The following is a 25,294-nucleotide window of genomic DNA, read 5'->3' as shown; positions in this document are numbered from 1 at the left end:
GCAAGTGCAAGATAATGCCCCTAGGGAAAAATATTTCAAATTAACTACATGGCGATCAGCTTGGAGTGATCATTCATGACTCGGTAAAGAGATGTTGGAGTCATTATTGACGTATTATAAATCATGGGTCCAGTATGCAGTGACAGTCAGAGAAGTTAACCAAATATCTGGACATCCTCAGGGACACACAAGGAATAGTTTTGCTGCTCTATAAAATCATAATCAGAGGTAGATGGCAGAGAGAGACAGGTTGCCAAGGACCACCAGAAAGTTATGAAAGAGCATGCAAGCCCTCTGGGCTTCCATTGCTTTGGGGAAAGAAGTTGAAAAGGTGAAAATGGGATCTGGCAAATCATAATGGGGAGAGCTGACACGTATGTGAACCACTTAAATGGAATGAGCGACAAATATTGGAATCCTCAGCCACTGATGTCTCATTATTTTTCGTTGTTTTTCTGTGTTGTCCCAGAGCAGCAGAAAAAAGAAATACTGCTCAGATAAACTCTTCATGTTGCTATAAAACTTTGGAGCAGGAGCAGTGATTATCTACAAGTTTTTCCATAATGTGCAAATAGACAAAAGCTGGCAGTTGATTGTTGAGGCAATTTGAGTTTCTGCAAAACTGCATTGTGATGTGCTTATTAAAGGTGATTTGGTTTCTGATTTCTCCAAGGGGTCTTTGGAAAAAGGAACAAAGAGAAGGAAATCAAAGATATGAGAGCAGGTCAACACCATAGCGGCCTCTTCTATTATTCCTTATATTCTGTTTTAGGAATCGCCTGCGTTCCCTGGTATTAAGAACAGTGAAAACTACTACTGACTCTGGCTGTCCACTAACCTAAGCCAGCCAAGGGTGCTTGATGTTTCTGCCAAAAATCAAACTAGTGTTTGGATCATATTATTGATTAGATGTTTAACTTGATTAACTTTCATCTACTCCAGTGCTTAGAACTGTGCTTGACAAATAATAAGTGCTTAACAAATCAATCCAACAGTGGTATTTATTGAGCACTTACTGTGGGCAGAGCACTGTACTAAGCATTTGGAAGCATTCAGTACTAGAGTTGGAAGACATGTTTCCTGCCCATAACCAGCTCACAGTCTGGGGAGGGGGGGCGGTGATGGATATTATCAATAATAATAATAATAATAATAATAGTAGTGGAATTTGTTAAGCACTAAGCACCAAGCTAAGTCCCACATGGGACTCACAGTCTAAGAAGGAGGGAGAAGAGGCATTGAATCCTCATTTTTCAGATAAGGGAACTGAGGCATAGATTAGGTAAGTTACTTGCTTCGAGAAGCAGAGTGGTCTAATGGATAGAATACGGGCCTGAGAGAGGATATGGGCTCTAATTCATTCATTCAATCGTATTTATTGAGCGCTTACTGTGTGCAGAGTACTGTACTAAGCGCTTGGGAAGTACTCTAATCCCAGCTCTTCCACTTGTCTGCTTTGTGACCGTGGGCAAGTCGCTTAGCTTCTCTGTGCCTAAGTTTCCTTACCTGTAAAATGGGGATTCAGTACCCAATCTCCCTCCTATTTAGACTGTGAGCCCCGTGGGGGACAGGGACTGTGTCCAACCTGATAAACTTATATCTGCCTCAGTGCTAGAACAGTGCTTGAAATTTAGTGAGTGCTTAATATATACCATTAAACCTCCTCCTCAAAAAACAAACAAAAAAAACCTTGTCCAGGGTCACACAGCAGGTATTTGGCAGAGTCAGAATTAGAACACAGGTCCCCTGACACCCAGGCCCGGGCTCTTTCCACTAGGCTATGTTGTACGTAAGGGCTGCAGGGCTGAGGGTAGGGTAGATACCAAGCGCAAATACCATACAAATACCATAATTCACTAATAGTTAATGTTATATAAATAGAATGGGCCTGGTGACCGTCAGGTAACTAGGGTTTCTGAAAAATCTAGACATAAATCTTTGGGATGCTTTTAACTATTAGTGTTCCATAACCCTGTGTCTCAGCCGATTCCAAGGCCACTTGCCTTCCACTGAAGCCCAACTTTCACTTTCTGATTATCTGTGCTGTCAGGACAAGTGTGTAAAACTCCGTGTTTTGTTTTCTCTGTTCAACCCCTGAGTTCTCAGTTTTGTTTGTCTGACCGAGAGGAGATTTGGATTAGATTTTTCATTGGTTTCTCCTCTTAATTTTTTAAATGGTATTTGTTAAGCACTTACTCTGTGCCAGACACTGTCCTAAGCCTTGGGGTAGATACAAGGTTGGACACAATTCATATCCCACGTGGGGCTCACAGTCTTAAGCCCCATTTACAGATGAGGTAATGGAGGCACAGAGAATTGAAGTGACTTGCGTAAGGTCACACAGCAGACAAGTGACAGAGCTGGGATTAGGACCCAGGTCTTTGGGCCATGCTGAATTAAAACTCTGTTTAAGGGAGAGAACACCACTACACGGCCCGAATGCCAAGCCTGTTGTCATTCAGAAGTTGGGCTGGAGAATCCGTGAGTGGGTCACAAAATGAGGCAGACATTTTGGTCTTTGTGTAATTTCAAAACTGACACTGTTTATATGCTTTCAGTAAGGAAACAGGCTTCCCAAGGTAACAAGTTTGCCAAAATCAACAGATAATTTAGTCTGGGTCCTAAAATAAGAGATGCAAAAAGTAACTTGTTTGAATTTTTTGTGGATTTCTCACACATCTTCACAGAAGAAGAATCCCTGTTATGACTTATTTAAATAATAGATTTATAATAATGGATGGAAGCAGAAATCTAAGCACTGTGTGTGAAAGAATTTCAAATGAACATTGCTGTTCCATTTTAGGTGTTCCAATGACACTGAAAATTCTGCAGTGTATTTATTATGTTGGGAGGAGTTTCATAAGTGCTAGCACTTAGTTTCTTGTTAGATACTATTCTGGTGTTAGCATTTTCTTGCAAACTACTATACATACTATGGTGCATTTAAATATGGTTGCTATAACTAACTGCCTGTTATTGATGGGGTGTTAGGGAAATTAAGTACCTCAAACTGCTAATGGGCTGTTAATATTTCAAATGTATAGCCAGTTAATTTGGAAATTCAGTGTTTAGGGTCTTTGAGAAGCAGCATAGTCTAGTGGATAGATCACAGGCCTGGGAGTCAGAGGACCTGGGTTCTAATCCCAGCTCTGAAACTTGGCTGCTGTGTGACCTTGGGCAAGTCACCTCACTTCTTTGGGTCTGTTACCTCATTTGTAAAATGGGGATTAAGACTGTGAGCGCCATACTGTGTCAAACTGGATGAGTTTGTATCTACCCCAATGCTGAGTACAGTGCCTGACACATAGTAGGTGCTTATCAAATACCATAAAAAAAGTTAGGTTGGTTTACCTGAATTACTCTGTTTTGGATTAACATTTAACCTTCCCTGTATAACTGCTTTTATGGTTTTGCTGTGAGGGTGAACCGATATTCCTTTAAGAAGTTTATCTGTAGGAGTTCTTTAGGAGGTTTAAAATTAATTTGAAGTAACCGTATATTTCAAACATATAACAATGAGTATTTTAAATGTTAGAAAGAATCTCAAAAATTCAAAAATTCGTTTCCTTTTTTATACAGCTAAACTATGCTGTGGAAGTTTAATTTCCTGAAAGGGTGGTAGTAGCAGCATTTGCTCTCTCCAGTGGGTACAGAGCACTGTACTAGAATGCTAAGGAACATCCAGGAGAAATAAAAGATGAGCCCTTCCTCTCAAGGAAGCAGCCTTGCCGAGTGGATAGAGTATGGGCCTTGGAGCCAGACAGATCTGGACTCTAATCCTGGCTCCACGACATGTCTACTGTGTGACTTTGGACAAGTCATTTAACTTCTCTGGCCCTCAGTTAACCTCATCTGTGAAATGGGGATTAACATTCAATGAAAAGTGGAACGGGGCCTTTTTCCAGGGGTGGCCCTGAAGCATCACAAAGGAGCTTCTGAGTGGGAAATTATTTCCAATTGAGATATAGATAGTAGGCAGGTAGAAAGTGACTGGCTAGAGTTGGCCAAATCAGTCAGCCTTATTTTTTGAGCACTTACTGTTTGCACAGCTTAAGAGAGTACAGCAGAACACAGTTGATAGAGTCCCTACCCACAACAAGCTTACAGTCTAGAAGAAGATACACACGTGAAGACTGTGTCTTCACACAGATACACACTTTTAGACTATGAGCCCACTGTTGGGTAGGGACTGTCTCTATATGTTGCCAACTTGTACTTCCCAAGCGCTTAGTACAGTGCTCTGCACACAGTAAGCGCTCAATAAATACAATAAATACGATTGATGATGATGATGTGAAGGCTCTGAGTTCCAATCACGGCTCTTCTTTGTTACCCGGGTTACTGAGATAAATAGCTCCAATAAATGAGAAAAACTATCAAAGATAGAACAATGATGCCTTGCATAATTTTTAGATCCTCTTCCCCTCCTCAATTCATTCATCCATATGTAAAATTTAAAAGAAAGAACGTTATTATAATTTAGCTTCACACTCCCTAATGCAAACGGATTGAAGTTGTAGGTTTGGCCATCTAGATATAAACTTTCTCAATGCTTTCAGAGGTACAATTTGCCAATCGTCACACATTGTTCCTCTGAAGTTCTTCTTACTTTTAAGTGGATGACTCTATACAGTGTTATTTTAAGGGCAGTTTTCCCATGCCGGTTGTTGGGGTTATGTTCCTGAAGTTTTTGTGGTTGTCAAAACCGTGACTGATAGGACCACAGATGGGATTAGGGGTTTCGTGGCTTCGGGCACACTGGATTAAGTTAGAAAAGATTTGTGACAGTTGTCATCATCAGCGATATTGCATCCACCGACTGTGCAGAGCACTGCACTAGTCTCTTGGGGAGCAAACAAAAGAAATAAACCCACAATCCCTGCCCTCGTGGATTTTGCAATCTAATGGATCAAAATAAACCGTCTAAACTTGTAACTAAACACTTAATTTTAATGTTGTTCATTTGTTAAAGGAAAATTACAGTAATTTCATGGTTAAATTAACTTTTCTGGCCCTCTTTGCAAATTCCTCATTTTTTGCGTGGCTTATAAGGCCATGATTACAGACAAAAATATAAAATCACAGTGAGTCAGGAGAAAAATGCAGAGTTCTGCCTCTGGATCATAACAGTATGAAGTCCAGTTAGCATAAGGTTATAAATCTTGCATGTCTGACTAATTCTTGTGATTTGAGCACCAAAGGGAGGTCTGAGGGTAGAGAAGTAGCACAAGGGCGACTTGAAACAACAGGTAGTGTATCAAAGCATAGTCATGGAAAGCTGTGGTTACTCCAAACTGCATTGTGTGGCAGACTAAACAGAACACAGCATATGACTGATGGATTCTCAAAACCGTGGTCAAAGGAAGACTGTTTATGAAGGAGATTTTAATCAATCAACCTGGTATTTATTGAGTGCTTACTATGTGCAGAACACTGTATTAAGCACTTAGGAGGGTACAATACAACAGAAGTAGCAGACACGTTCCCTGCCCATACTAACTGCTTGAATTCCTTTCCCTTCCTAACTCTCCCCAGGTGTAATGTCTTTGCTGCGACCTCTTCTACTGGATGTTGTACCAACTATTCAACAGACTGCTGCTTTGGCTCTTGGGAGACTGGCCAATTATAACGATGACCTGGCTGAGGCGGTTGTAAAGGGAGACATTCTTCCGCAGCTTGTATATTCCCTGGCTGAACAGAATGTAAGGATGGTTATTTTAATGAATTATATGTCAATTGAAAGTTGCAAGTTTGGATAAAAAAAAAATTGGGTTGACTAATCATTATATAGCTACTACAGTAAATTCGTTTTTTTAAATATGATTAATAGACTAGAAGATTAGGCTACTTGGTACTCTTATTGTCAGCAGTAGCCATTTGCCAACCCAACAAAGCCTTCAAATACATTAGGGATTATTATATGGAATATGGTGAGCATCCAGTCTGTTTCCAGTGAAGACAAAGGGCAGAAGCACTTCCTGAGTTTGAGGACTGTGAGATCTTACAGTGAGAGATCAAGGGAGGGCAAGGAATCACTTCCCTTTGGAATCTTTTGGGACAAAAAAAATATCTGGGGTGGTTTAAATTCAGTATGACCTGGAAAAGAATCTCTTGAGTCCCTTTCAACCTTATAATTTTCCTTTAGGAGAAAAGAGACAGTAGTCCTGTTTGATATTAATGCTTTCTATTTCCCTGAGTTCTCTTTATTCTGTTCTACTTGCTTTCCTGTGCAGTGTGGCCTAGTGGATAGAGCACAGGCCTGGGAATCAAAAGGACCTGTGTTCTAATCCCAGCTCTGCCACTTATCCAAAGGAAGACCTTGGGCAAGTCACTTCATGTCCCTGGGCCTCAGTTAACTCATCTGGAAAATGGGGATTAAGACGGTGAGCCCCATGTGGGACAGGGAGTGCGTCCAAGCTGATTTGCTTGTATCCACCCCAGTGCTTAGTACAGTGCCCTTCACATAATAAGCACTTAACAAACACCACAGTTATTATGATTATTAGTTCATACTGCCACTGCAGTATCAACAAATCTGGAGTAAATTCTGATGAAGCTAAAGCACTTGGGCTTTTGAGGTGGGAGGCCACCATTTGTCTCTTCACTTCTGCTCTTCCTCATCTTCATCCTTCCTAGAAGAAGGTAGTGACCCTCAATCACTAGGGGCCCCCCAGTCGGCAAGGCTCAAGTATTCTTTGGGAATTCTGACCCAGGATCAGCAAACAGAGGGATCAAAGAATAAGACCGGGAGCCCCAGGTGGGACAAGGGACTGGGTCCGACCTAATTCACTTGTATCTATCCCAGTGCTTAGCCCAGTGCTTGACACATAGTAAGCGCTGAACAAAAACCATAACTGTTTATTATTATTCAAGTGCTATTGACCATTTTCTCCTTTGCCCTGCCAATCATCTGCTATATATTTCACGTGGGCCTTGGGGCCAAGAGTCACCCTAAAGATAGTGTCCTCCAGTTCTGTTTGAGGGCAATGGACAAGTGAGGTGAGTTGGAGGAGACGGAGGAGATCTGGAAAAGATATCAGAGAATGAGCAGGTAGGGCCCTCAGTTAGCTGTAGCTCTGAGTACATTCATGACTCACAGGTAATGTCCAAATTTTCTGTGGCTGTGAAATGAAATAGTAACTGTGATGTTTTTAACTAGATGTTCCAGAGAAGAGTGAGTTCACTGTTGTGATATGTGTCATACTGGTGTTTTGTTTTGTTGAGTTTTAATTAAGTATTGCTTTAAAATTGAGATCACTACAAAAATTCTATTTCAGTAATAACAAATACATTGTTTTTTTTTAAATCACTAAATAAGAACTTAAGAAATTTAAAGAATGAGAGTAGCAAATTTTGTGGTCATTACAGATCATTTTTGTTAGTTAAAAGGCTTTGACCTCCGTATTCGTCCAGCAAGATGTCATTTAATGCAGTATAAATACACTTCATAGTTTTCTCTCCTTGTAGTTTTTGGAAGGATTCTAATTTTAGTATCCTAATTTGGGTTCATGGAACCTTTTTCAGATATACAAGTCCTAAGAACTAGAAAAATAGCGACACAGACTTTAAAAATAAGGCCACAAACATAATTCTCCTTCCCAATTAATTACCTATCTATGAGAGGGAATTCAAATGCTATCTGCAAACAAAAATACACAAACAAAAATTCTAGCATATATTGTAACACATTGTAATTTTTAAATTCCTTTGAGCTGACCAAACAAACTCTGGATGTTATTTCATTGTTTCCCTTTCCTTTCAGCATCAAAAATAAATTTGCCATTGAAAGAAAGTATCCACTTATATAAAATTAAAAAGAGGAGGGAGAAAGAACTGAGTAATGCCTTGGCACTCAGGAAGCTCTTTGTAAACTAAGTTGAAGGAAAAAGTATTTGTCTAACCGATTTGACAGAAGTTATCAGAAAGGTAGCATGGTTGTCCTGTTGTCAGCAGATCTGGGAGAGAGTTGTTATTCAAGATCTCTTAGGGCACCAGAAAGATTAGTGTGAGGTCATGGAAGGCCTACCATGCTTGAGAGACTGAGGGCAAGCGAAGGAAACAAATTCGTCAGTTCACATAGAGTTTAGCCACACATGAGAGCAATTTATTAGGTCCCATGGGCAAACCAAATACCTTCTTGAAATCCCAAAATATGAAATTGTATGATAACTCTGTTGTGAGTTTGTAAGGAACATGATTTTCCTATTTTATCCCATTATATAAAAGTACAAATCTGAAATGTAATTGAAAACTTTCTGTTTCTCAGTTCACTTATGCTAAAGATTAAGGGGGAAAAACAATCTTGGATAATCACAATTGGTTTGCAGGCTGGTTTCAGCTTCCTGCCTTAAAAACTGCCACTAAAACTATGTTCTTCTGTAGATTTTTTAAAAATTTATGTGCAGGTTCTAACTTAGACTTCACATCTACCTCTTTTGCTTTAGCGTTTTTATAAGAAAGCGGCGGCTTTTGTGTTGCGGGCCGTTGGTAAACATTCTCCTCAGCTAGCCCAAGCAATTGTGGACTGTGGCGCCCTGGACACTCTGGTAATCTGCCTGGAAGATTTTGACCCAGGAGTAAAGGAAGCGGCAGCCTGGGCACTTGGCTATATCGCGAGACATAATTCAGGTAATAGAGCATGCTATCTCTTTAAGTTAAAAACTGCACACAGTATTGCTCAATAAACACAACTGAATGAATGAAGAACAATAGATGCATAAAGTTTAATCTTCATTTGGCAAGTTTTTTGGTTTCTTACTCCTGTTGAGTATCCTATCCTATCCTGTTGAGTATCCTATCCTGTATATATGTATATATGTTTGTACATATTTATTACTCTATTTGTTTATTTTACTTGTACATATCTATTCTATTTATTTTATTTTGTTAGTATGTTTGGTTTTGTTCTCTGTCTCCCCCTTTTAGACTGTGAGCCCACTGTTGGGTAGGGACTGTCTCTATATGTTGCCAACTTGTACTTCCCAAGCGCTTAGTACAGTGCTCTGCACACAGTAAGCGCTCAATAAATACGATTGATTGATTGATTGTTGAGGTAAAAAGTACGTCTGTTGTATTTCTAATGAGCCCATTTCCCATCCAGAGGGAGAATAGCTTTCGTTGTTGAGCTTCTTCCTCCTCCTCCATAGTATTCCTTCCTTCCTTCGTTCATTCATTCAATCAATCATATTTATTGAGTGCTTTGTGCAGAGCACTGTACTAAGTGCTTGGGAAATACAATATAACAATAAACAGACACATTCTCTGCCCATAACAAGCTTACAGTCTAGAGGGGAATAGGAGTACCAGTAGTAAGTAATAGTATTACTGGGTGCAGAGCACTGTACTAAATGCTGGGAAAGAATTCACAGGTGGGAATTTGGCCCCTCCCCCCGCCGTGGGGTGGGAGGAGGGTGTCTACATATTTGCATGTAAATCTGGCTATGTGCCAGTGGGAGGGAGTACTGATAGGGCATGCTGGCTTTGGACCCTGTATATATGTATATATGTTTGTACATATTTATTACTCTATTTATTTATTTTACTTGTACATATCTATTCTATTTATTTTATTTTGTTAGTAGGTTTGGTTTTGTTCTCTGTCTCCCCCTTTTAGACTGTGAGCCCTCTGTTGGGTAGGGACTGTCTCTATATGTTGCCAACTTGTACTTCCCAAGCGCTTAGTCCAGTGCTCTGCACACAGGAAGCGCTCAATAAATACGATTGATGATGATGATGATGACCCAGGGAGCAAGAGCTCCAGCTGCAGTTGGAGGTCAGCCACGCCACCCCAGAGAATCAGAAGCACATGCAAAAGGAAGCTGTTCCTCTTCTGAATGACCACCATGTTGGTCCAGGTGCCTGTCGGACCCTGACTTGATTGCTGTACTAGCCCGTCTCCAGTCACAGAAGGGCTTAGAAAAGGAAAATGGTAGATACAACGAGAGTAGCTGCTTTCTTGAATTTTGTGGTTTTAACAGCGTAGAATGGAGGAGGCAGAATAGTATGCCGAATGCTCAATTCATTTGTATGTCTGGGGATCGCATGGCGAGCAGATCATAGATCATAATATATATAGGGCTTTCAAAGGACCAAGGGTGGGTGACATCTGTAGTGGATAGCCAAACCCCCGACACACTCTTATGCAGACACCCTCCCCCGGAACCTCTCCGTCCCTTTCTTGAGGTCTGAGGCTAAATGGTTACAGCTCATAAATAGGCTCTGTCTTCAAGATCCATTCAAATTTCCTGCTCTAATCTGGCTTCCACATGGAATTCCCATTGGAATTTCAATATTTCACAGTAGTTAGGGGCCTGGGGCCCAGTAACTCCCCAAAGAGATTACGGCAGGTATTTCTCTGAAAGGAAGGAAATTAAGTTATTCCACAAAATGGCAAAGACATCATTTCCATTCACACCAGGGGTAGAGGATTTCCTTCCAGAATTACCTGATGCCAGTCTGTGTTTGTGTTTCGTGTCCAGCAGGAGGGAATCTTCTCATACTTTTCCCTCTCTTTCTTTTCCCTAATGCTTCCTCATGAGAGCATCTTTTCTACAACCATCTTCACCTATTCATTAATGTCAGCGATGGCACAATTGCTGTAAGGCCAGATTCCCGAGAGGCAAGTGCTGAAGAGCCCTTGATGAATTCTAAGGAAACCAGGGAAAGAGGAAACAAATGCAATAATAATAATAATAATGATAATAATTTACCATGTGCCATGCACTCTGCTAAGTGTTGGGGCAGATGCAATATAAGCAGATTGGACACAGTTCCTGTCCTTCATGAGGCACACGGTTTAAGCGGGAGTGAGAACAAGTATTGAATCTCCATTTCAGAGATGAGGAAACGGAGACCCAGAGAAGTGAAGTGACTTGCCCAAGGTCACACAGCAGGAAATTGCAGAACCAGAAATTAGAACCCAAGGACCCCCGGGCCTGTGCTCTTTCCAGTAGGCCTCACCGCTTCTCTAGAAATAGACCATCTAGATCTTGAACCGATGGGAGTAGTAAATGGATGTTCCCAAATCCCGTCTGGTGGAACTCTGCACTGCAGAGGCACAGTGGAGAGCAGGGATGGGGGGTGGGGAAAAGAGAGACTGAACTCCAGCCTCCTGGTGTTCCCAGCTGCCACAGCAGTGGCCGCAGCCTCGCTAAGCCTCCTGGGCACTGCTCCTGGCCAGAGCAGCTTCTAAGAGGAAGATGCCAACAGGAGCACTCCGTGGGAGCATCTCTTTCTCCTGAGAACCCAGTGCAGCATCCAGGAGCCATCTTGGGGGCAGGAAAAGAGGAGCAGCTGGAGTAGGAGTGTGTAGAAAGGAGAGAAGAATCACCAAAACACCATCAGAGGCTTTCTTTCCCGTCTTGCCTGGATAATTGTTTTCGATGTTTACCTATGACTTTGGGCTGCTCCCTGCATATCCTGAATGCACACAGGAAGCGGGCAGGAGGGGAATGATTCTACAACTGTTCTCATGCCCGCTATGAATATTATCAATATCCTTGCCGTTTTATAGACTCGGGGTGGGAGCGCAGAGGTTAAGTGATTTGTTCCAGGTCATAGAACAATTCTCTGCCTTCCCAGAGCGTGCCTGTTTCCCACCGGTAGAAAGTCAACGATAGAGACCCGTCTCCCTCTTTCTTTCAATTCCCTTTTCGAAGATCCCAAATTCCCGCCGACTGCCTCTGTTTCTAATCCCTGATGGCTGGTTTCCATGTGTGTGAACCCTCCTCATTTGCCAAATCTACGCAATCCTGGAAAGCTTAGAGACACGCTGGCTGCCGAATCAAATGGGAAATCTCACACATCAGCAAAAACGGGAGTGGGGGTGGTAGCATTAGCACAGCTGGAGGTGGGGAGCAGGCGGGAATGAGGAGATGGGCAGGAATGAAATCATGCTGATGTTTTAGGGATTTCTCATTGGCTTCAGTCAGGGTCAGTGTGCCCGAATATGAGAGGGACTCCACTTGACAGGTAGAAGAAGAAAACCAAGTCAAGGTAATAACTGAGAACACAACCTTATCAGCATAGTTGATTTCTGAGGAGGGGAAGGAATGTGATCCATTTCCCAAGTTTTACATGAAGTGTGGTGGGCTTGGGCAAGGAATAAGATTACATCTTACAAAGTAGTTTTGGAGATAAGGGAGCAGAACAACAGTCGATAACCAATGATATTTATTGAGCGTTTCCGGTGTGCAAAGCAACGTACTAAGTACTTGGGAGGGTCCAATAGAATAAATAAAAACAATCCCTCCCCTCAAGTTTCTTACAGTCTAGCAGGGGAGACAGAGATTAAAATAAAATTACAGGTAGGGGAAGCAACTGAGTATAAATAAGGCTGTGTACATAAAGGCAGGGTTGGGGTATCTGAGTGCTTAAGGGATGAAGACGGGAGGGGGAATTAGGTGTGGGGTTAAGAGATATCAGGGAAGGCTTCCTGGAGGAGGTGTGATGTTTAGTAGGAATTTGAAATCTGTAACATGAAACCTGTGACAGGAATGGGTACATCTGGTACATTTTTTGTATTGTGTGTGGAGATATTGTGTGTGCAGCCATCTTTTCCTGCAAATTACCAACTGTAAAAGCAATAATCCATAGATTATTATCAGTATTGGTAGTTGCAACAGAGGAAGGGGTGTAGAAAGGGGCTTGGTGCTCTCTTTGTTTCACCTCTGCCTTGGCCCCAGACTTCCGGCCACCAGCTACCAAACTGCGACAACCAAATAACAAGGCAATTTGCCGAACCAGATGAAGCCAAAGACTTCCTTCTGAGAGGTAGAAGGGAAAGGCCACATACCTGCTGTGTGATCTTAGGCAAGTCACTTAACTTCTCTGTTCCTGAATTCTCTCATCTACAAAATGGGAATTCAGTACCCATTCTCTCTCCTACTTCAGACCGTGAGCCCCATGTGGAACCTGATGATCATGTATCTACCCCAGCACTTAGTACAGTGCTTGGCACATAGTAAGCACTTAACAAATACCACAATTATCATTATTTTTATTATTATTATTGTTGTTCCAAGGGCTGCTGGGACTAGCAGCCAACTGAACATGACCCTGGCATGAAATGGGGATTGGTGATGGGCTATGTCCAAGCCTGCTCAGGGTTTATATGGCCTAGTAGAAAGAACACGGGCTTGGAAGCCAGAGGACCTGGGGTCTAATCCTGGGTCAATTATTTGCCTGATGTGTGGCCTTGGGCATGCCATTTAACTTCTCTATGCCTCAGTTTCCTCATCAGCAAAGTGGGGATTCAATATCTGTTCTCCCTCCTACTTAGACTGTGAGCCCCATCTGGAACAGGGACTGTGTCCAACCGTGTCTTGTATCTGCTCCGCATTTAGTACAGTATTTGGCACATAATGAGCACTTAACATATAAAACAATTGCTATTATTATTTATTGCACAGCCCCAGTGGTGAAGACTCCCAGGGATCAAGAGGGGACTCCACTTCTGGGGATTTAGAATTCAATTTAGGTAATTCTCTGAAAAACAAAAATCAGGGTTCACTGTGGATAAGTGGTTGGGTGAGGTACCTCAAAGCAGATCCCACTGTTAAGGTCCTGTCATGCCTTTTGATGTTGGGGTGGCTTGTAGGTAATGTAGAGAAAGCTGTCCAAGAAGCCAGTGTGATTCCTAAGTGTGTGAGTGAGAATGTGTGCGAGACCAACAAAAGGAAACACTTTTTCACCCAGTGGGGGCTAAGCATATGGAATGTGTTATCATAGGAAGTTGTTCAGGAAGAAACTGTCAATACGTTCAGGAGGATGTTGGATAAAGTCTCAGATGCTGGGGTCAAAATGGGAAACGTGGTATGTTATGGAGGTCATTCCTTGCCAGGAGGAGCCTTGTCCATCTTACAGTTCTTCCAAGTGTCCTTTGGCCCCACCGTTGGAGATGGAATATTGGGCTGGATGGGTCAGTGGTCTTATCCAATGTGGGGTTTCTTATTGTCATATGTGAGTGTCTGTGATTGTCTCCCCAGATGTACTGCATGTGTGCAGAATCATCTGATCTTAATATTGATCTCAGATTTGAGTATCTTGCTCTGATCTAGTCCAATTAGCCTTTTTTTAATCCCGCTTTTGATTTAGATGTGGGTATCCAAGGATGAATTACTGAGCATTTTAAATCGTTTTTGAATTCAGGTCTTTTTTTTTTAAACCAGTTCTTTCTGCATATGCAAGTACTTTTCCTTTGGCACTGACACAGAATTCAGTGGGGAAAAGGAGTTTAAATATCTAGTCCTGGCTTTGGCACTTGCCTGTTGTGTGAAAATGGGCAAGTCACTTCATTTCTTTGTGCTTCAGTTTCCTTCTCTGTAAAATGGGGGGTTAAATACCTGTTCTCCCTCCTCCTTAGACTGTGAGCCCTATGTGAAACAGGGGATGTCTCTATTGATGAATTGTACTTTCCAAGCGCTTAGTACAGTGCTCTGCACACAGTAAACGCTCATTAAATACAACTGAATGAATGAAACAGGAGCTGTGTCCAACCTGATTAACTTGTATCTACCCCAGGGTTTAGCACATTGCTTGGGACATAGTAATGCTTAACGGATCCCGCTATTGTTATTATTAAATTCCATAAAGGAAAGTAGAGTTTCCATGGGGATACCTCCCCTCCCTTTGTAAAGTCTTAAGGAGAGGGTCAGTGGTCCTTTGGGATTCTAGGACAGTATGTCTTTTGTCAGGCTACCCTAGGGAGCCCTGCTCCAGAGAAGCTTGGTCCATAGACATTTAGGATTTTTCAGAGCTACAGCAAACCCAGAACTGATCTGAAAACACCCTGCCTTTTCTCCCTGGGGCTTGAGTGATGCACCCTGAGGGTTCAGGAAGCTTCTAACAAACGTGGTCCAACCCTGTAACTACAAGACCCAGAAACTTCTGGGACTTGAAGCCCATCCCACCTGTCCCACCAAACCTTTCAGGCCTGCTGGCAGGAAAGGGCAATTAATCAATCAATCCATCATATTTATTGAGTGCTTACTGTGTGCAGAGCACTGCACTAAGCGCTTGGGAGAGTACAGTACAACAGAATTGGTAGAAACATTCCCTGCCCACAGTTAGCTTACATTCTAGAGGGGGAGACAGACATTAATGTAAATAAATAATTTATAATATATAATTTAGATACTTCTATCTTCTACAGAGAGTGCCCTTAATGCGGTTTAACCTGATTTTTTTTTCAGTCCTCTGATCGGCAAATAACTGTAACCTAGCTCTGTTCAGCTTCCAAAGTTCAGTAGGCGCTGTAGCAAGGCCCATTTAATCTTCTCCTAGAGATCAGGAAAACCTGCCACCCCTCCCAACTGTGCTTCCTTGGCCCTCTCCCACTTCCGCTAAGCTGCAACTTGAACTTGGGGATCTGATTTTCAATACTCATTCACTCCCCAGGAATAAAAACAATCTGCCTCTTATCAGTTTCATGATTGCTGTCTCTAGCATTTATTAATTAGTTTCAGCACGGCAGGGCCTCTCACTCTGTGGAGATTAATCTCATGAAATTCATATGATTCTAACAAAAACTGATCCTGAACACCACTTGGTGGTTTTTTTTTTCCCTCTTTCGTCTATCTCTTCACTGGATTGTCTACTGGAAAAAGCATGGTTCTGAGCACCTGTATATATGTATATATGTTTGTACATATTTATTACTCTATTTATTTTACTTGTACATATTCTATTTATTTTATTTTGTTAATATGTTTTGTTGTCTGCCTCCCCCTTCTAGGCTGTGAGCCTGCTGTTGGGTAGGCACCGTCTCTATGTGTTGCCAACTTGTACTTCCGAAGCGCTTAGTACAGTGCTCTGCACACAGTAAGCGCTCAATAAATACGATTGAATGAATGAATGAATGAATGGGAGTCAGAGGACCAGGATTCTAATCTCAGCTCCACCAAGTACCTGCTCTATGACCTTGGGCAAGTCACTTAACTTCTCTGTGCCTCAGTTCCCTCGTTGGTAAAATGTGGATTCAAGACCTGTTCTCCCTCCTGCTTTGACAATGAGCCCCGTATGGGACCTGATTATCTTGTCCCTACCCCAGCGCTTAGTATGGTCTTTGGCAAATAGTAAGCGCTTAACAAGTACCACAATTATTATTGTTCTTATTATTCCCCCACGTGGCCAAGCATTGATGGTGAGTGGGTGAGGTGGGATGGAGCAGGAGGTCAGCAGAGTCAAGGAGTGAGAGGAAGTGGGCATCTGGAAGTTTGTCTGGAACATCCACATGAATACTGAAGTCTCTGGGGGTCAGCATAAGGAAAGAGAAGGTGAGCCCACTGTTGGGTAGGGACTGTCTCTATATGTTGCCAACTTGTACTTCCCAAGCGCTTAGTACAGTCCTCTGCACACAGTAAGCGCTCAATAAATACGATTGATTGATTGATTGAAAGAAGGTAGGTAAGAAAGACAGGAAAATCCCTCAGATAATTGGAGGTGGGCCTTCCCCCAGGGCAGAAGATGACGGCAACTAATAATTGAAGTGGAGAGTTGTGGTGGGTGAAATTTTTTTAAAAATAGTACTTGTTAAGCGCTTACTACATGCCAAACACTGTTCTGAATGCTGGGGAGGTACAAGTTAATTAGGTCAGACACAGTCCCTATCCTGCATGGGACTCACAATCTAAGTAGGAGGGAGCACAGGTATTTAATCTCCATTTTACAGTTGAGGGAACTGAGGCACAGAGAAGTTAAATGACTTGCCCAAGGTCACAGAGCAGGTATGTGGTGGAGCTGAGATTAGACTCCTGGGCCTCTGACTCTCAGGCCCATGCTCTTTCCACTAGGCCACCCTTGGATAATAATAATAATAATAATAATAATAATAATAATAATAATAATGGCATTTGTTAAGCGCTTACTATGTGCAAAGCACTGTTCTAAGTGCTGGGGGGGGATACAAGGTGATCAGGTTGTCCTACGTGGGCTCACAGTTTTAATCCCCATTTTCCAGATGAGGTAACTGAGGTTCAGAGAAGTGAAGTGAGTTGCCCAAGGTCACACAGCAGATGTGGTGGAGCCGGGATTCGAACCCAGGACCTCTGACTCCAAAGCCCGGGCTCTTTCCACTGAGCCACGCAGCTTCTGGATTTGTACCCTTGATTCCAGTCCAAGTGTGGTCTGGCAGAAAGAGCACGGGTCTGGGAGTCAAAGGACCTGGGTTCTAATTCCGGCTCCACCATGTACCTGCTGTGTGACCTTGGGCAAGTCATTTAACTTCTCTGTGCCTTAGTTACCTCATCTGTAAAATAGGGATTAGGACTGTGAGCTCACGTGGGACATAGACTGTATCCAACCTGATTAGCTTGTATCTACTCCTGCACTTAGTACAGTGCCTGGCATATAGTAAATCAATCAATCAATCATATTTATTGAGCGCTTACTGTGTGCAGAGCACTGTACTAAGCACTTGGGAAGTACAAGTTGGCAACATATAGAGACAGTCCCTACCCAACAGTGGGCTCACAGTCTAAAAGGGGGAGACAGAGAACAAAACCAAACATACTAACAAAATAAAATAAATAGAATAGATATGTACAAGTAAAATAAATAGAGTAATAAATATGTACAAACAATAAATATGTACAAACATGTACATACAAATATGTACCCCCTCATCTGGAAAATGGGGATGAAGACTGGGAGCCCCCCCATGGGACAACCTGATCACCTTGTATCCCCCCCAGCGCTTAGAACAGTGCTTTGCACCTAGTAAGCGCTTAATAAATGCCATTATTATTATTATTATTATTATCAACATAGTAGCAGTTTGGATGGCAACAAAAAAGTAAATGGTTAACTAGTGTTATTTAAAAAAGTGCAACCGAGTGAGATTAGCTGAGGCCAGTAACTGCAGAAATACTGCCCTGGTATTTTTTTTTCAAAAGAGAAGGGTCATGTATTAATGTTCGTTTCCTCTTTGGCCTCTCTGGAGACTTAATTACTACTAAAAAACAGTTTCATTCCTGTGTCCCATAGGTGTTCTGTCTAACATCAACTCTGGGAAGGGACCTTCTGTATCAATCAATCAATCAATCATATTTATTGAGCGCTTACTATGTGCAGAGCACTGTACTAAGCGCTTGGGAAGTCCAAGTTGGCAACATATAGAGACAGTCCCTCCCCAACAGTGGGCTCACAGTGTAGAAGGGGGAGACAGAGAACAAAACCAAACATATTAACAAAATAAAATAAATAGAATAGATAGGTACAAGTAAAATAAATAAATAAATAGAGTAATAAATATGTACAAACATATATACATATATACGGGTGCTCTTATATAGCATCAGGTACATTGTTAGTGTATAACAAATAATTTGATGAAAAGCAACTGTCTCCTCCCATTCCTTTATTGCATTGCCTTAATTGTGTTTAACCACTGTATAAGGATTTTACATTTTGTAGACTGTAAGCTCCTCTAGACTATAAGGTCACTGTGGTGTTTACCTACTCTGTTGTATGGTGCTCTCTCAAACGCTTAGTACAGCAGTCTGCACACAGAAGGTGCTCAATAAATACAATTGATTGATTGATTGGCAGTCTCTGGGGAAACCCCGAATGATTTAAACTGAGATTTAAGCATCTGCATAAATGGCTGTAAGGCCAATCTGATCTTCTGTTCCTTGTCCGTGACATCTCCGAGAATCAGACTTTATTGAGGCAGCTGACTGGCTTGACAACTCTGCCTTCTCTGTTTCCTCAGGAATATATGCGTAGAGGCTAAGAACAATTCAGCACCTTCTATTATGCTAAAGTTCTCAATCTCTATGCATATATTTCAGAGGAAACAGAGAAGGCAGAGTTGTTAAGCCAGTCAGCTGCCTCAATAAAGTCTGAGAGAAGCAGCGTGGCTCAGTGGAAAGAGCCCGGGCTTTGGAGTCAGAGGTCATGGGTTCAAATCCTGGCTCCGCCAATTGTCAGCTGTGTGACTTTGGGCAAGTCACTTCACTTCTCTGTGCCTCAGTTCCCTCATCTGTAAAATGGGGATTAAGACTGTGAGCCCCACATGGGACAACCTGATTACCTTGTAACCTCCCCAGGAACAGTGCTTTGCACATAGTAAGTGCTTAATAAATACCATCACTGTTATTGTTGTTGTTATTGATAATAATAATAATAATAGTACTTGTTAAGCACTTGCTATGTACCAAGCACTGTTTCTAAGTGCTGGAGTAGATACAAGTTAATCAGGTTGGACACAGTCTCTGTCCCATACGGGGCTCACACTCTTAATCCTCATATTACAGATGAAGTAACTGAGGCACAGAGAAGTTGTGACTTGCCCAAGGTCACACAGGAGACAAGCGACAAAGCCAGGATTAGAACCCAGCCAACACCCTTTCCCACCACATCACTCCCCCAGGATAACTGCTCCAGGATCAGAGATGTTGTCCATCGCTCTGCCCAGAGTCTCCACAGCCAAAATAAAAGGCGGAGTTGAGAATGATCAGGGTAATTCAGGGGAAATTATCTTTGCCCAAATCACTTAAAATGATCAGTTAGATCTAAGTGGACAGATTTTGCATGGCCACTTAAAATTTTTTCTGGCACTCCACTCTTCCTTTGGTGTTTGCTCCCCACTTCAGATTGCCCTGTAGACTCACCTCCCCTTTTTTAAATGGTATTTGTTAAGCGCTTTCTATGTGCCAGGCACTTTTCTAAGCGCTGGGGTTTATATAAGATAATCAGGCTGGACACAGCCCATGTCCCCATGGGGCTTGTAGTTTTAATCCCCATTTTACAGATGTGGTAACTGAGGCACAGATTAATTGATTTGCCCAAGGTCACACAGCAGCCAGGACAGAAAGCCAGGTCCTCTGACTCTCAAGCCCATACTCTTTCCACTAGGCAACACTGCTTCTTCTGTTTCTCACCTTTTTTAAAAAAATGATTTTTTTTCAAGTTCTTCCTATGTGCCAGGCTCTATACTAAGTTCTGGGGTAGATACAAATTAATTAGATTGGAGACATTCCCTGTTCCTGTCTCCTTTCCAATTTCTGTCTTTCTGTTTCCCAATGACTTACATCTCTTTGGCCCATAAAACCCAACATGTTCTTGCCATAGATCTTACGATCAACAGCATTATTATTCATTATCATTGGCCCTGCAGAGCACTATCCTGGATACCAACTGTATTAGGCATCTACTGTGTGCACAGTACTGTACTAGGCACCTACTATGTACAGAACACTGCACTCAGGGCCTGTTGTGTGCACAGCACCAGACTAGATGTTTAGAAATCATATAAAATTAAAGGGTACAGTCCCTGCCCTTGAATAACTTAGTCTACATAGTATCTAATAGTACATACATAAAGAAGATGAGAGCAAAAGGAAACAATCAATAAGAAACAGGTGCATACATGAATGTTCTATTAGGGGCATCTTTTTGTGCTGGGTTCATAACTCCCCTACAGAAATTTTCCAGAAATTATTTTGAGTGTGCTTTGTTTCCTGATTTAATATGTGGCTGTGTTAAAGCCCACACATTTTGGTGCAAGTAGTGATGGCTGACATAAAATAGCATTTCCACTGGTATGAAAAAAAATCCATGCTCTTAAACAGTGGCTGGAGGGAAAATCTGGCAGGACAGAGATTCTGTGTCTATCAGACACACTCAGAGATCCATATCAGCCTGAGCCCTCTCGTCGTAGTCCCTCTAGAGGGATTATACATTTTTCCGGAGGGATGCAAGCAAGGCATAGCTAAGGGAGACAAAGCAGGAGGCGTTGTGATTAGCTGATCTTTTTTCTGATGCTCCAGTCCCACTGAGAAGGCTGTCTCAGTTCCACCGCTCAACAATGAGCTATTCACGGGCCAGGAGAGCACCACCTATTTGGTCACTGCAATCATCTACCAGCTAGTTTGAATGCTGTGCCTTCAGTTGTCTGCCAGTGGTCCGCAAACAACTTTATAAGGTAAATCTGATTTCATCTGGACAGACGAGCTTCTGTTCAAGTTACATTTTTCCCCCTCTTGATAAAGAGTGGCAGGTAAAATAAACTGAAAGTTTGTTTTTTTACTTGCTTTAAGCTTTAACTGCCAGAATTATGGCAGGGAAATGACCTAAGTAACAAGAAAAGGAAATAAAGCAAAGGTAGGGCAACGTAACTGCATTACACCGTGTTATTGAAAAATCAACATTCTCGCCCTCCTTTCTAAGTTTCTATTTTGTGAGGCATGCCTTCCTGGGTCACTTTTAAAAATGAGCTCCTCATTTCCCTCTTCAGATAAATGCTGTAGCTTTCCATCTACATACATTATAACTTCATTTTACCCATTTTGTAATTGATCAACCCTCCTATGAGCATGGCCTAGAAACAGAGACATCCATTTTGCTACTCCCAAATATTATTTCTGGGCCTTACCCGAACTCTCAGATGAGAAGAAAGCACAACAGATTCCAGAAACCAAAGTTGGGTTCCTTGTTCCCTGGCTCTCTCTGCCTCACATTTAGCAGGCATCTGTGCCGGTGCAGTAGCTCTTTAATTTATGATTAAAAGGAAACCGGGCAGAGAATTGAAACCGGGAAGCTATCTGAAATAACCTTGAGTAGAACCAGAAATCTTAGCGGAGGATGAAGAAAGCAGACAGCGGGGTGGGATGCCAGCGAGGTGGGAGGTTTTGGGAGCCGGAGAAGGAACAGGAGGAAAATGCCCACTGGCTCAAAGACAGGAAGAGGCTTTTAGAAATGCCCAGGGAGACCGTCAGGGACGGAAGAGGAGGCACAAAGTAGGAACTAAGGGGAAGGAGACAGAATGAGCCAACATGTATCATCGTTGGCATTTCCCCCATCCTCAGCCTTGCAGCTATAGAGCAGCACCCCACAGTGGAGGGAATTAGTGGAGGAGGAGGGAAGTGAGAGCCCGTGTGAGAACGATGAAGGGGAGTGGGGAGGTGGGGGGGACGGGGACTTTTTGAAATGTAATAGCGACACTTTTTCACCAGCTGTATTTTGATACATAGACTTTATGCTTAGTAAAACTGTCAAGATGGGGAAAATAGAACGAGCCGAGGAACTGCTTCCAGTCACACTATTAAAACAAATGTGTTCTGCACATCATTGCATCAGAAATGGTGCCCTTCCAAAAAAGAGACATGATCAATAGTGTCTATATTTTGGAATTTAAAAAAACCCAACAATCTGACTTAAAATTTTAGGGAGGATGTTCAGCCTGCCAGGTTTAGGTTGTGAACGCTTGCGAGGTACCTAAGAGATGCTCAATTATTGGCACGTTAGGATGCTGATTTTAAAAATTCTTTTTTATTTTCTTTTTCTCTATGTGAGGTAATTTGACCTTCCTGGTGGAAAGCAATGAAATATTTCCCCAGGAGCAACCTGCTTCCTTGTCAGTCTTCAGATTTTTTCATCAGTGGCTTTTAAGTTGCCTCTGAGGCAATCTATTCCTTTGCTGATGCCCCAGTGGCTTGTCCTGGTGCCTTTGTGTGTCTCGCTATTATATATCTTTCTCCCATTTCTGATTTTTGAGGAAATTACATGTAAATATCCAATTAGGTGTAGAATGCCAGGTGTATTCTTTAGAGTGAAGAAGTGTCTTTTTTTTTCCACACCCACTGATATATTTGTCAGTGACCTTAGGAAATTCACCCAAGTTTTTTGTATTTTTTTTTTCCTGGAGGAAGACATTATGGGGGGAGGTGATAAGCACACCAGGGTGCTAAATAGTCATTAACAAAAAGAGGGGTGCAGGCAACTAAGCCCTTAGGCTCTGGAAAGCCTGGTCAGTGGATGGCAGTTTTAAAAAATGTCCCCAAGCCTCCTCCAAAAAGCTGTTCAGAATCTCCCAGCCCCATTTCTGGGGATACCTCAGAAATATCTTCCCAGTCCCACAACCAGGCACAGGCATGAAAGTGGACAATTTTAGAAACTTTTATGATGAAGAAAAAGAACTGGCTTTCATGAAGAACCCTTAATTGTCTATATGGCCCTTGTGCATGAGAAATGTAACAGACTGAAATTTCCAACCTCCCTCTTATTCCTGAGTTTATAAATCATTAAAATGATTGAAAAAAAATCACAAATATTGATCACCCCCTAGTCTTTTCTAATATTATTTTGGGCACCTTTTACATTTTTGGAAGTGTACTTTTGGAAAAGACATTTGGAAAAATTAAGCACATTCATTTCATTGCATGAAAAACATCGATAAGTGAAATGAAGTTAGGCTTCATTTTTAAGAATATGGTCAGGGGAAATACATGGGAAGTGATACGGGCTAGACCAAAAGGTAAGATATCACAAAATGTATTTATACAATTAATAGAGTAAAATTAACTGGGGGTTGTTTGGTTACATTTTGGAAGCTGCTGCATTTTCCCCATTTTTGTTTTTAAAACCCATTTCTACTGTATTAACCCACATACTCTGAAACTACAGGAAAATTAGCTAGAATGAACCCTGTACAATTCTGACTTATAGAAAGGGAAATAAATTTAGTTGACTACTTAGCTATATTACAGGAATTACAGTCTAAATGTTTTCCATCCCTTCAAAAATATTTTCAGCGTGAGGTGAAAAACCCCATTTAGGATCACCAAAAAAGTAAAGTGCATTTTCCCGTGTTTTCAAATGAATGGAATGTTAAAAATCTGTACTACTGTATCGGGCACTCAATCCACATTAGTATCTGCTTATATAAACAAGATAAAATACTGTTTAATTAGGCTGGTTGGTAAAATTTTGGAACTTTGGCTTTCTCTCTTGTTGTGAGCCATGCATAAAATGCTTGGCTATTGATGAGCGCAGAATAGTCAGGACTTAAACAGCTGACATCTGCTTACTCTGTCTCTCTCCCTCTCTCTCCCTCTTTTTAAACAGAATAACAAGCCATTTCAGCCTAATCTACCTCAAATGTGTGCATGTAAATGGGGGGTCCATCTATTGACCTGTATTCTTTTCAGCTGAGGATTGGTCCACATGGTTTATGAAACCAGGAGGGCTGATTTGAAATGCAGATGTCGAGACAGTGAAGTACCCCCTCCCCTTTTTCCTTTGCTGTATCTGTCAGGGTGAAAAATGGCTTGCACAAGGGTCATTCACCCATACTCACTTAATTACTTTTCTTGGACCCACAGAACTGTCCCAAGCTGTGGTGGATGCGGGAGCAGTTCCTCTTTTAGTACTGTGTATCCAGGAGCCCGAAATTGCTTTGAAAAGGATTGCTGCCTCAGCCCTCAGTGATATTTCAAAGCACTTGCCAGAGTTAGCGCAGACAGTGGTGGATGCTGGGGCTATTGCTCATTTAGCCCAGATGATCCTGAACCCCGACGCTAAACTGAAGGTACTCTTAAATGCGTTTCAAAACCGGCATCGCACGGGATGTGTTCCTAACCTGAGACCGTTTGAAATGCTTGCTGAAAGTTAACGGTTAACGTAGAAGATTTTTACGATGACCATTCGGCAAGAAACGATTTGGTTGTCTTGGGTAGCCCTTTTGCACTTCAGAAAATACTTCAGAAAGGAGAAATTTAAAACAGGTGTCGTGCTCTTTTTCTTTTTTCGTTGTTTTTTTTTTTAAACAGAAAGTTATTGCCAAGAGCATCAGGGGTCATTTTAGCAGTTATATTCTGCCAGGTATTACTGGTTTACTAGTGTTTAAAACTCTTTAAAATTTCTGAACCTTTAGAACTTTTGCTGTTTTTTTTTAAATGAAGACATTTAGTGAGCTGGAAATCCTAAAATTGCGTGAGAATGAATGAACATCTTAATGATGATTTAAAAGGATTGGTTTGTATTATAATTAGCAACCAAACTGTAGTTTCAAGTTCCTACATTTTGAGATTAGCATGCAGATCATTTTTTTATCCTGTAATAATGTAAGTAAGGGAGATAAATTTATTTCTAGAAATGATTCTCAGAAACCCTCTAGCAAGGTCTAGAAAGCAGAAATAACCACAGCTAAAGTAACTTGTCCTCCTTTTCCTTCTATGGTGAATACTTTAAACTCATGCGTATTGATATGCTAAAAATGGTATATTCCCCCTAGTAGACCATAATTTTTTTTTTGTTTATCAGCGTCAGGTGCTTTCTGCTCTTAGTCAGATTGCGAAGCATTCTGTGGATCTGGCAGAAATGGTGGTGGAAGCAGAAATTTTTCCAGTTGTATTTATGTGCCTGAAGGACAGAGACGAATATGTCAAGAAAAATGCTGCGACTTTAATTAGAGAGATTGCAAAGCATACGCCTGAGGTAAAACACAGTTAATTTGGGGATGTTAAATAAAACACCAGATTGTGTGCTTGCAAGGCGGAGGGGTGTAGGTGGTAAC

General features: G+C 41.7%; 1 protein-coding gene across 1 annotated transcript in view; it reads left to right on the top strand.

Annotated features, from left to right (window-relative positions):
- The window catches only part of SPAG6 (sperm associated antigen 6), a 67,886-nt gene that overhangs the window by 20,832 nt on the left and 21,760 nt on the right, over positions 1 to 25,294 (top strand). Inside the window, exons 3-6 of the mRNA XM_038755903.1 lie at positions 5,536 to 5,702; positions 8,445 to 8,628; positions 24,102 to 24,307; positions 25,042 to 25,215. Coding sequence (XP_038611831.1) covers positions 5,536 to 5,702; positions 8,445 to 8,628; positions 24,102 to 24,307; positions 25,042 to 25,215 — 731 coding nt within the window. The remainder of the gene's footprint in view (positions 1 to 5,535; positions 5,703 to 8,444; positions 8,629 to 24,101; positions 24,308 to 25,041; positions 25,216 to 25,294) is intronic.

This window comes from Tachyglossus aculeatus, chromosome 13, assembly GCF_015852505.1.
Source record: "Tachyglossus aculeatus isolate mTacAcu1 chromosome 13, mTacAcu1.pri, whole genome shotgun sequence".
Taxonomy (NCBI): Eukaryota; Metazoa; Chordata; class Mammalia; order Monotremata; family Tachyglossidae; genus Tachyglossus; species Tachyglossus aculeatus.
The sequence above is the reverse complement of the archived record's forward strand: the minus strand, read 5'-3'. Positions and strand labels throughout refer to the sequence as shown.